Source organism: Littorina saxatilis, linkage group LG13 (assembly GCF_037325665.1).
Source record: "Littorina saxatilis isolate snail1 linkage group LG13, US_GU_Lsax_2.0, whole genome shotgun sequence".
Taxonomy (NCBI): Eukaryota; Metazoa; Mollusca; class Gastropoda; order Littorinimorpha; family Littorinidae; genus Littorina; species Littorina saxatilis.
The window spans coordinates 32006492-32019086 of record NC_090257.1 but is presented as its reverse complement, the minus strand read 5'-3'; the positions used below and the strand labels follow the sequence as shown (position 1 = coordinate 32019086).

At 40.7% G+C, this 12595-nt stretch overlaps 1 protein-coding gene across 1 annotated transcript in view; it reads left to right on the top strand.

Annotated features, from left to right (window-relative positions):
• Positions 1 to 12392, top strand: part of LOC138945531 (protein crumbs-like) — a 67134-nt gene extending 54742 nt beyond the window's left edge. The window contains exons 5-6 of the mRNA XM_070316970.1: positions 9536 to 9583; positions 10147 to 12392. Of these exons, the coding sequence (XP_070173071.1) occupies positions 9536 to 9583; positions 10147 to 10484 (386 nt within the window). The 3' untranslated portion in view covers positions 10485 to 12392. The remainder of the gene's footprint in view (positions 1 to 9535; positions 9584 to 10146) is intronic.
• Positions 12393 to 12595: the final 203 nt, after the last annotated feature.

Below are 12595 nucleotides of genomic sequence, written 5' to 3'. Positions count from 1 at the left end.
ACTAAGACTGAACTAAGTAACATGTACATTTGTATGTTACTCCTATCATGCCATTTGCTTCACCTGTGATAATCATGAGCAGAATTTAGACAAATCAAGAAAAAACATTATCCAGGCTCTATCAGTCCTTTTTACATTTAGTCAAGTTTTGACTTAATGTTTGAACATAAATGGGGAATCGAAACGAGGATCGTGGTTTATGTGTGTGTGTGTGTGTGTGAGTGTGTGTGTGTGGGTGTCATAGTGTGTGTGGGTGTCATAGTGTGTGTGTGTGTGTTTGTGTGTGTGTGTGCGTGCGTGCGTGTAAAGCGAAACTACTGGACCGATCTTTATGAAATTTTACATGAGAGTTCCTGGGATTGATATCCCCGGATATGTTTTTCTTTTTTTCGATAAATAATTTTGATGACGTCATATCCGGCTTTTTGTAAAAGTTGAGGCGGCACTGTCACACCCTCATTTTTCAATCAAATTGATTGAAATTTTGGCCAAGCAATCTTCGACGAAGGCCGGACTTCGTTTTTGCATTTCAGATTGGTGGCTTAAAATTAATTAATGACTCTGGTCATTAAAAATCTGAAAATTGTAAAAAAAAATTCTTTTTATAAAACGATCTAAATTTACGTTCATCTTATTCCTCATCATTTTCTCATTCTAAAAACATATAAATATGTTATATTTGGATTAAAAACAAGCTCTGAAAATTAAAAATATACAAATTATTATCAAAATTAAATTGTCGAAATCAAATTAAAAACACTTTCATCTTATTCCTTGTCGGTTCCTGATTCCAAAAACATATAGATATGATATGTTATGTTTGGATTAAAAACACGCTCAGAAAGTTAAAACGAAGATGGTACAGAAAAGCGTGCTATCCTTCTCAGCGCTACTACTACCCCGCTCTTCTTGTCAATTTCACTGCCTTTGTCATGAGCGGTGGACTGACGATGCTACGAGTATACGGTCTTGCTGAAAAATTGCATTGCCTTCAGTTTCATTCTGACAGCTTGACTAAATGTTGTATTTTCGCCTTACGCGACTTGTTTTATAAATGTCTTTGATGACGTCATATCCGACTTTTTGTAAAAGTTGAGGCCGCACTGTCACACCCTCATTTTTTTTATCAAATTGATTTTAAAACTTTAGCCAGGCAACCCCCGTACTATGGGATTGCATTTCAGCTTCAATGATAAAAAAAAAAGTTATTAAAAATCTGAAAATGCTAAAAGACTAGGTTTAGCTTGCAGAAAGCATATTTTGAACAGGTTTCACATCAGTTTAGATCTTTGAAATGACATTGTGTAGGGAAACTGGAAGAAGACACACTTATCAAAATGTTTGCTCTTCAGTAAGATTTTAAACAGGGATGGTATTGCACCAGAAAAGCCACAGTCGCGTGTTGTTGCACTCATGAACAACATGCATTATGGGTTATACATAAGTCGAATTAGGGGTATTAAAATGCTAATTGCACAAGCTTTCTACCAAAAATCACAAACGTCATGAAAAGCGTACGAAGGGAAACAATTTGATGAAAGTGGTACGAACAGACACATTTTCCCGTCAAAATCAGTACGAACGGACACAAAACTGTTTTTGAGTCACTTGAGAAAAAGTGACTCTATGTAATCGGTCAGTGTTAGTCTGTCCGGCCGGCCGGCCGTCCGGCCGGCCGGCCGGCCGTCCGTAGACACCACCTTAACGTTGGACTTTTCTCGGAAACTATCAAAGCGATCGGGCTCATATTTTGTTTAGTCGTGACCTCCAATGACCTCTACACTTTAACGATGGTTTCGTTGACCTTTGACCTTTTTCAAGGTCACAGGTCAGCGTCAAAGGAAAAATTAGACATTTTATATCTTTTCTCGGAAACTATCAAAGCGATTGGGCTCATATTTTGTTTAGTCGTGACCTCCAATGACCTCTACACTTTAACGATGGTTTCGTTGACCTTTGACCTTTTTCAAGGTCACAGGTCAGCGTCAAAGGAAAAATTAGACATTTTATATCTTTGACAAAGTTCATCGGATGTGATTGAAACTTTGTAGGATTATTCTTTACATCAAAGTATTTACATCTGTAGCCTTTTACGAACGTTATCAGAAAAACAAGGGAGATAACTAGCCTTTTCTGTTCGGCAACACACAACTTAACGTTGGGCTTTTCTCGGAAACTATAAAAGTGACCGGGCTCAAATTTTATGTGAACGTGACTCATTGTGTTGTGAATAGCAATTTCTTCCTGTCCATCTGATGCCTCATATAATATTCAGAACTGCGAAAGTGACTCGATCGAGCGTTTGCTCTTCTTGTTTGCAAATTCAATTCATCTTATGGTTCACATAGGTCTAATATCACACGCATTCGTACTTTGTGCTATTTGAAGACGATTGGAATACACAGAACTTGTAGTGGGGGCCTGTTTCACTCTGATCTAACGAATGTGTATGAACGGAAACGCTTTTCGTACGAAGGGAAACATGCACTTTTGTACGAACGGAAACATGGGGTATGAACGGAATCTGTATGTTTTCAAAAGACAAGTGATTGTACAAAAGCCATGGGTTTCTATAAACTTCTGTTCAAGCGAAATGTCGTAAGAGGCAATGGTTTTGGTGATCATGTGCAAATCAGGGGTCAGATTCGATAACAGAGCGAGAAAAACAAGAAAATGTTAAAAAATCAGGCAATTTTGCCACGTTCGGCCCGCGTGTGTTATTATTAGGATTCACTAGCACCTTGGTACTTATCGTACACATAGCCCAACCATTTCGCTACCTTATTCTTTCAATATCACACAAGCGCGCTGCCCACACGACTTACTACAACGTTTTTCCCGAAGCAAGTGACAAAAATGGGGCTGTATGAACGGACACATCCTGCGGATGAACGGAAACATCCGGTGGATGAACGGAATCAGTTGACACACCGTGAATACACCAAAACCAGTCAAGACACAATGATGATCGTTCGCACATATTTAATTTCATTATTCGACAGTTTGAATACAAAACAATCAAAGCGATGAATGGACAAATCCATTTTTGGCAAATTTTTAAACACAGCAGGGATAATTTTCAAAAGTCACCAAATTTTCAAAGTTCATTCGACTGTGTTTAAGTTATTGAGACATCCCAGTGCACTAAGGGATTTATAGAGCAAATCGAGAAAATTAATTATTGAACGAAGCGCATAGCGCTGAGTTCAATAATTATTTTCGAGATTTGCTCTATAAATCCCTTAGTGCACTGGGATTGTTTGAATAACGATATTGTCAGTACCGCCATAGAAAAAAGAAGATTCCAAACGCACACTTTGCTACGCGCATTTGAATAGGCATAACTGTGTGGTCAGGTCGTGTACAGTAAGATCTACTTTTGTGTGGGCCGGTGTCTCAAGTGTGTCGTGCTTTCGTCACACGCATTTTAATTTCTGTTGGTAGATTCCAGTGTAGCGTTAAAGCTAAACAGTGATGATCTTTCAGAGAGACCTCATTTGAACTCGGAGAAAAGACTGTGCTCTTCATTATTTGCGATTCGAAACCTTCAGTCGAGCGTCGATGGATTGACTGTGCGGAGTGACTCCCCTTGAATTGACTACCCCACGAAGGACTCGACGGTTCGCACATTTTCAAAATAAATGTGGCATATATCTCGTGTTGTATCTTCACTCATCGGGGAGTCTGATACTAAATATGAACGGTAAGAATGCTCTGAACCCTACACGTATTATATCCCCATCGTTTTTTCGTTCACATTTGCCCAACATGTTAATTTGCTGAGCGGGGTTTATGTCGTCTGCTACTGCTAGGCTAGAACAATCGGACCACTGCAGTCTGCACTGTCAATGAGTCTGCACGAATAAGGCAGGCTGGTAGATCTAATAAGTCTTATGATTATATGGTAAGAACGTTCTGAACCCTACACGTTTTCGATTACGATTGTTCTTGCCTTGAAATAATAATTCGGAAACCATTCATTTACTGAACTGATGCAGTCGTATTTCAGTGTAGTCTGCTAGAGTCGATCGAATCAGTCTTCCAAATGCAGTGTACGTTATCGGAATAACACTTGTTTTTAAGTTAGCCGCTGGGAATTGTATACTAACTCATCATTTGGTAATGTGGATGATAAGCTACATGCCACTAACACGGCATATTATGAGAAGAATCTATGCAAGTCGGCGAAAATGAGATGAAACACAGCGGCTTCTATTTTTAGATCAGTGCCACTGTGGCACAGGCACATGCAATCTGTCAGAAAAAAAACCACTTCTGCTTTAATTGAGAAGCAGGGAATTTATGGTCATTTGGTATTGTGGAGAATATAAGCTACATGCCATTAATTAATTCTGAGGATGAGAGTACAGTCTCGCTTTGGCAAAGGGCGTAAGAATACGCTCTGTGGAAAAGTTAGCGCACTCCAAGAGTGCGCTAACAGATTTAAGCGCATCGCCATTAGCCAATCAACTGGTTCACATCAGTCATGTGACACCAGTACTTACTGACAATTAATATTATTATTATTATTATTATTATTATTATCATAACGAGAAACGAGTCGCGTAAGGCGAAATCAAAACATTTAGTCAATCTGTCGAACCCACAGAATAAAACCAGAGACTGTAGAGTACACAGACTGTGTACTCTACATTCTCTGATAAAACTGAACGCACTGCATTTTTTTCACCAGACAAACTGAAGAGCTTTGTCAATGCACGCAGCAAGGAAGTCGCTCAATTTGTCCGTTCAACACGAAGTGAAACTAACATGCAAGAATAGCGAAATAGCGTACTGCGTTAAGCAGGAAAAAGCGCGCTTTTCTGTATTCTTTGTAACTTTCTGAGCCCCGCTTGATGCGTCTTGATTCCGTGTCAGCCACTGTGTTCTATTTCCCTGAAATGTGTGTAGCACTAACCCAAACATTGTGACTTACGCACCATTCCCACAATGACTGCGTTACACTGTTGCATGAAAGTGAGTGGCTTGTACCCATATGATTGATAAATGCAACGGCTATGATTGATACATGCAACGGCTGTTGTGTTGTCAATCATCTTCTTCTTCTTCTTCTTCAGCGTTCGACGATGGCTGTGTCTAGATTCGTTGGCCCGTGATGTTGACGAAGTTGTCAATCATCAATCTGACATGTTTGTGTTTTATCTTACATACTAAAAACATTGCAATGAAAACAATGCTGCCACTGACCTCCCGCAGACACTCCCCCACAATCACATCCCCCAGCTAAGAAGGCTGGCATCTGTGCTGATCACCACCTCAGGATCTCCAGTACACACATCATTACTTGCTAATTCAATGTTGTCCACCCACCGTTTTATTTGAGTTTGACTGTTCTTTGACAAAACCATGTTGTCATCAAAATCACCCCGACTTTCCCTCAGTGCTTCTGTTTTGTCTTCTTCTAGGCTACGATAATGGAGTGGACCATATTTCACTGCCGGAAAACTTGCAACAATTTTCCCAATAACCTAGCTGTGCTACTTCTCTGATCACAGGTGTTTTCTTACTGCTCAACTCATAGCATCCCTCTCTGAGGCCACGTGCTCTATCTGCAGTTGACTGTCATTGACTCTGAGTCTATAATGACTCCCAAGTACTCAATTTTCTTTGATGGTCTCAAAACTGACCTGGCTGGATCGACAACAAATCCCAACTGTTGTAACATTGCCAGTGTATCTCAAATGTTGTCAATACATTCTTCTTTCGTGCCCCCTAACAGCAGTGAATCGTCATTAAACGCTGTAAACACATGAACTTTTTTCCTAAGTGTGGCAAAGACTGGCTTTAGGAGTTTGGTAAACTTACGTGGTGCCAGTACCAATCCACTGGGAAGGGTGTTGTACTAAAATCTCTGCCCTTTCCACTTGAACCTCAGCAATTTTCTGTGTTCTGGGTGGATAGCTGCACTGTAGTATGCATCTTCAAGATCCACAGAGACCATAAAACAGTTTTTGCTGAGTGCTGTATTCAAAGTGTCCATTTTAAAATGGAGGTAAGTAATTTCTTCATTCAATCTTTTTAAATTGATTGATGCTGCTAGATTATCTCCAGATTATTGTCGGTAATTGGCACATCAGAGGTTTCATCGCACATGCGGCTAACTGTTTTGTTTACAAACGGTTTGAGAGCAAGCCGTCTGCGTATAGACAGATCACGTGAGGTGTGGCATAAGAGCGCGATCGCGTCGGTGCCAGGGCGCACACATTCTTTCTGGTTTTCGTTTGGCAACAATTCATTCACAATCTCAACCACTGCCACAGCGGCCGTCACGATAGCCCGCTGCGTGTGCGCGAGTCACAAATCCGCTTTTGTACTGTGTAGTCAATATGAAGCTTATATAGCGCGTATTCCGTGGGTACAGTTCTAAGCGCTTGTCGAAGAGTTGTCAACACAGGACTAACAACGAAACTAACATCTACAGACGGACACGAACCCTATCACACACTAGCAAACCCTGATAAACATACAACAAACAACTGTTTAACAACAATGTACACATCAATAGCTAGGTCCAAACAAAATAATATTAAGCACAAAGAAAACACCTCTCACAGAGCACAGCACAAGAATGTCTTTTGGGGCACAACACATCACGTCGAGCATGAAAGTCGCAGCCAGCTACGGGAAGAACTGAGTCTTCAACCTACTCTTGAACGCGTCAAGAGAGGGGCTCTGGCGAAGCTCAAGCGGCAGGGAGTTCCAGACGGAGGGGCCCGCGGAGGGAAATGCACGCTGACCAGCAGATGCGAGTTTCGAGCGAGGGATGTGGAGGCGGAGAGGGTCAGCAGCAGAACGAAGGGGACGGTAGTGGCGTTTGGGCCCATGTTAATCTCTCTGTTAACTTTTGGAACCACTATACCTGGACAATTGGCGGGTCTATTCCGCGCCTCAGGTCTTTTCTGCAAGATTTTTTCCCCAAGCCTGCTTGAGAAGCGCCCACTTACAAGTGTGGCTAGGTCGTCGCTGACCTTCTCTCCTAACTTTTCTTCCTCTTTGAAATCATTTTCGAAATTTTTCAGAAAATCATCTTCATCTTCTGGGGCAGGGGGGTTACATAGTTTTTCTTCTTCATCATCAAGCTCACCCTAATCGTGAATGCTTAGCGCGTCTTCATCACCTTGTGCATGTGATGTAAACTAGCCCCGGCATTTGCTTTCTCCCTGTGCTCATTTTGTTCTGAATTGGTTCGGGAGTTACCCCTAGATTTGTTTCTTTTTGTCTGGTTCTAAGGTTTCATCATCGCTCAACTCTGTTCTTGACCTCGTTATTGCCGTGGTAAGCGTGTCAAACTGTGTCTCTGACTTGCATCAAGCTGTTGTAACATTTCCCGCTTTTTTTTTCTCTCGACTATCAGTTTCATCGCTTCTTCCTCTACGTCTGACATACATGTCGTCCCAGTATTCCCAGGCTCTCTTCCCGCCATTAGCCGGCCTGCTGAGAACAAAGCTCGTGGGCCCGTGTCGAACACAAGCGACTAACTGAAAGAGAAAAATGCCAACACAACGGCGCCCGAATCTGGGACTTGCCACAGTGTTCTAATAACTTAAAGCCGAAACAAGAAAGGGTTCGATCTTATTATTTTGTTTTGGAGATATTGATGGAAAAGGAAGAATTTCAGTCTTAAAATAGTTCCTCCATTTTTACAGGACTAGCAACATTACACCAATGGTCTTATACAGTGGTCGCCGCTTAATAAAGCCACTTCTGGACCGACAAAAATGGCTTTAATAAGCGGCGGATTTATTAACCGGCGGTCCAGGATTACGTCATTTTCGAAAAAAAAAAATCTTCTCTTTCGTCATTTACACTTGTTTGAATCTAAACAAAACTTCACGAAGGATGTTGAACTTTTGTTTTAATTATGTACATGTACGTGTACTTTGATCACTTCGGTACATCAATAATTTCACTGTCACCGTCACGAATCATTACTCGGCAGAGAAGAACGATTTTATGAGTGTTTGTTTGTTGGTCGTCTTCCACATCAGAACAAGATAATGTGAGTTTTAGTCACAAACTACGTGATTAATTTTCTCTGAGAAAACTGGCTTTAATAAGCGGCGGGTTGGTTTTATTAACCGGCTTTTTCTAATACATAAGATATAGTGATAAATCCGGACCGTCTGAAATCGGCTTTTATAAGCGGCTGGCTCTATTAACCGCGGTTTTATTAAGCGGCGTCCACTGTACTCATATGAAACTTTAGAAGCATTTGTATTAGTCATTTGTCATGCATTTTTGGGATGTAAGTCAGCAATCTTATGAGGGCCTTTAAAACTCATTTCAGAACATCTCATAACAGCTAAACATCTAACTTTACAAGGCAGTCCACAGCATGTGTATTGGTGAAATACAGAGCTTTTTGTCACAATACCCTCGACATGATTTGTGACCTGCTGCAGTAAGAATGGCATAACACAATACACATGTATGTATAGCAACTAACAAGAAGAGCAAACGCTCGATCGAGTCACTTTCGCAGTTCTGAATATTATATGAGGCATCAGATGGACAGGAAGAAATTGCTATTCACAACACAATGAGTCACGTTCACATAAAATTTGAGCCCGGTCACTTTTATAGTTTCCGAGAAAAGCCCAACGTTAAGTTGTGTGTTGCCGAACAGAAAAGGCTAGTTATCTCCCTTGTTTTTCTGATAACGTTCGTAAAAGGCTACAGATGTAAATACTTTGATGTAAAGAATAATCCTACAAAGTTTCAATCACATCCGATGAACTTTGTCAAAGATATAAAATGTCTAATTTTTCCTTTGACGCTGACCTGTGACCTTGAAAAAGGTCAAAGGTCAACGAAACCATCGTTAAAGTGTAGAGGTCATTGGAGGTCACGACTAAACAAAATATGAGCCCGATCGCTTTGATAGTTTCCGAGAAAAGTCCAACGTTAAGGTGGTGTCTACGGACGGCCGGCCGGCCGGCCGGCCGGCCGGCCGGCCGGACAGACTAACACTGACCGATTACATAGAGTCACTTTTTCTCAAGTGACTCAAAAAAGGAAACCTGTTCTGGATAGATATTCGACGTTATCCTATTGAGTTAACATTGTCATGTTGTGCCTATTCTTAATTTTGTCTCGATATTTCAATTGATCTGTTGCATCTTTTTCAGGTAGATTCTGGGTGTACCCTTTTTTGAGCTGTGGTTACTTGATGCCTGTGAAATAAATCTGTCATTCGAAAAATACGCCAGATAGGCAGGTTGAGTGTCTTACTGGTTATTGATAGTTGACATGATATGAGACAATTAACGCATTAGTTTAGGTCCGAAATTTGCCGCAGTAATAAGTTTGCTAACTTTAGTTCATGAACAAAGGGTCAAGTCTATGAACATGTTTCTAAGAGGAGTATGCAAAAGTTTACTGTATATATACAACACACAAACACTGGCTAACTGGCTATTATTGTAAACTTTTGTCGACGATTTTCTCGTTGGATTTTATATAGTTGGTCACACAACCCTTGCAATACGCCTTATATAGTTGTGTTTTGTTTCAGAATTGGACCCTGTTCTCATCGCTCTCATATGTGTGTCAACCCTTTTGGGTGAGTAGATCTAGCACCAAGCCATGCTTACAAGGGAGCAGTGGATGCAATGAAGTGCTTGTTAGGTTTTGGTTTTTTTCAGAACAGTACGGTTGTGTTCAGTTTTTAATTCCTTATTAAAAAAACAATACGCACATAGCCAGTGACACTCACAAACACAACACACACACACACGCACGCACACACACACACACACACACACACACACACACACACACACACACACACACATATATATATATATATATATATATATATATATATATATATATATATATGTGTGTATCGATAAGGTGTTAGCTTAAAGAATGTTCAGCACCATTAGAACACCTTTTAGGCACCCTTTCTGTACTTTCTGTTGCTAGGACTCCTCATATATATATATAGGTTACAACACGAGTGGTTTTTTATATGGCTTGTATTTCAGTCAAGACCCAGCGGATGAATATCATCGGGAGACACGAGCCTCTGGCTCGATAGGTATCGATAAGGTGTTAGCTTAAAGAATGTTCAGCACCATTAGAACACCTTTTAGGCACCCTTTCTGTACTTTCTGTTGCTAGGACTCCTCATGGCAGCAAATGGCGCGGGAGTGTACCGCGGCAAGAAACAAAGGTCAGGAGGTCAACCGAACGCCCTTCCAGACAACGCCCCTCAAGTCAACGCCCCTCAAGTCAACGACCCTCGCTACAACACCCCTCCAGCCAACGCCCCTCCAGACGACGCCCCTCAAGTCAACGACCCTCGCTACAACACCCCTCCAGACAACGCCCCTCAGGTTGCTGGCAGCGCTGAGCCATCCACAGGGCACACTGTTCCAACCACACCTTATGATGAGCCTTGCGATTCAGAGGCCAGTGAAGGCACAGAGTACAGCGCATCAGAAGTGTCTGGAGTTTGAATTAGAGCCTGATTAATGGGAGGCACTGGTGTTAAAATTGATTGTTTTTGTTTCCTAACTCTTGAGTCAACAATTGTTTTAGAATTAAAGTATTGAGTCCATCTCCTGAGAAAATATACCTTTTTTTATGAAAAGTCGGTTGCCATTGTAGCAATACAAGATGGTCGCTTAGCAGCACCTATTTAGAATAGTAAGGCTTTTACAAACTTATCAGAATTTTGTTTTGATGCTTGTTATGGGTATTCTAACACAATGCCCATAATGTGTTCTGAGGCGCTTTTTTATTACATTTGTTACCCTCCACCACGAAATGAGTCGCATGTCACCTCACGCGGTTCTGCGCTAGGCATAATATAAGTCCGGGGGGTGTCTATAGTAACAGTGTGAGGGTCACCATAGTCACAGGCTTATAACTCGAAAAGTGTTCACTCTTTTCTAAAACGGTTTTCACCACTGGATAGAGAATAAACAAAATGTAAAAATATGAAAATCATAAAAAGGTGACATGCGACTCATCCCGTGGTGGAGGGTTACATTTAGTCAAGTGTTTACTAAATGTTTTAACATAGAGGGGGAATCGAGACGAGGGTCGTGGTGTATGTGTGTGTGTGTCTGTCTGTCTGTCTGTGCGTGTGTGTGTGTAGAGCGATTCAGACTAAACTACTGGACCGATCTTTATGAAATTTTACATGAGAGTTCCTGGGAATGATATCCCCGGACTTTTTTTCATTTTTTTGATAAATGTCTTTGATGACGTCATATCCGACTTTTTGTAAAAGTTGAGGCGGCACTGTCACACCCTCAGTTTTCAATTAAATTAATTGCAATTTTGGCCAAGCAATCTTCGACAAAGGTCAGACTTCGGTATTGCATTTCAGCTTGGTGGCTTAAAAATTAATTAATGACTTTGGTCATTAAAAATCTGAAAATTGTAAAAAAAATAAAAAATTTAATAAAACGATCCAAACTTACGTTCATCTTATTCTTCATCATTTTATGATTCCAAAAACATATAAATATGTTATATTTGGATTAAAAACAAGCTCTAAAAATTAAAAATATAAAAATTATGATCAAAATTAAATTTTCGAAATCAACTTAAAAACACTTTCATCTTATTCCTTGTCGGTTCCTGATTCCAAAAAACATATAGATATGATATGTTTAGATTAAAAACACGCTCAGAAAGTTAAAACGAAGAGAGGTACAGAAAAGCGTGCTATCCTTCTCAGCGCAACTACTACCCCGCTCTTCTTGTCAATTTCACTGCCTTTGCCACGAGCGGTGGACTGACGATGCTACGAGTATACGGTTTTGCTGAAAAATTGCATTGCGTTCAGTTTCATTCTGTGAGTTTGACAGCTTGACTAAATGTTGTCTTTTCGCCTTACAAGACTTGTTACATTTAGTCAAGTTTGGACTAAATTTTTTAACATAGAGGGGGAATCGAGACGAGGGTCGTGGTGTATGTGCGTATGCCGCTGTGTGTGTGTGTGTGTGTGTGTGTGTCTGTCTGTCAAAAATATAAAAATTATGATCAAAATTAAATTTCCAAAATCGATTTAAACACAATTTCATCTTATTCCTTGTCGGGTCCTGATTCCAAAAACTTATAGATATGATATGTTTGGATTAAAAACACGCTCAGAAAGTTAAAACGAAGAGAGGTACAGAAAAGCGTGCTATGCAGCACAGCGAAACCACTACCGCGCTTAACGGGCTCGTCAGTTTCACTGCCGTTTGCACGAGCGGCGGACTACGGTCATTGTGTAAAAATGCAGTGCGTTCAGTTTCATTTTGTGAGTTCAACAGCTTGACTAAATGTAGTAATTTTGCCTTACGCGACTTGTTTGTCCATTCTTCGAAAAGGTATCGGTGAAAAAACAAAGTCATTTTTGTGTTGATCGTTGTTTTGCTCCGCAGTTTATTTGCTTTGGTTTTTTTTGCTGGAAGACTTATATGGGGCTTTTCTTCTTGTTGCTACAGCTGGCGATCTCCGTGTTCAGTATGTTGTCCTTATTTGTTGACCTACACATTCTGCTGCGCAACTTTAACGTCAAGTCCTGGTTCAAAACACTCATGGGAACGTTCTTCACACAAACACCACGGGT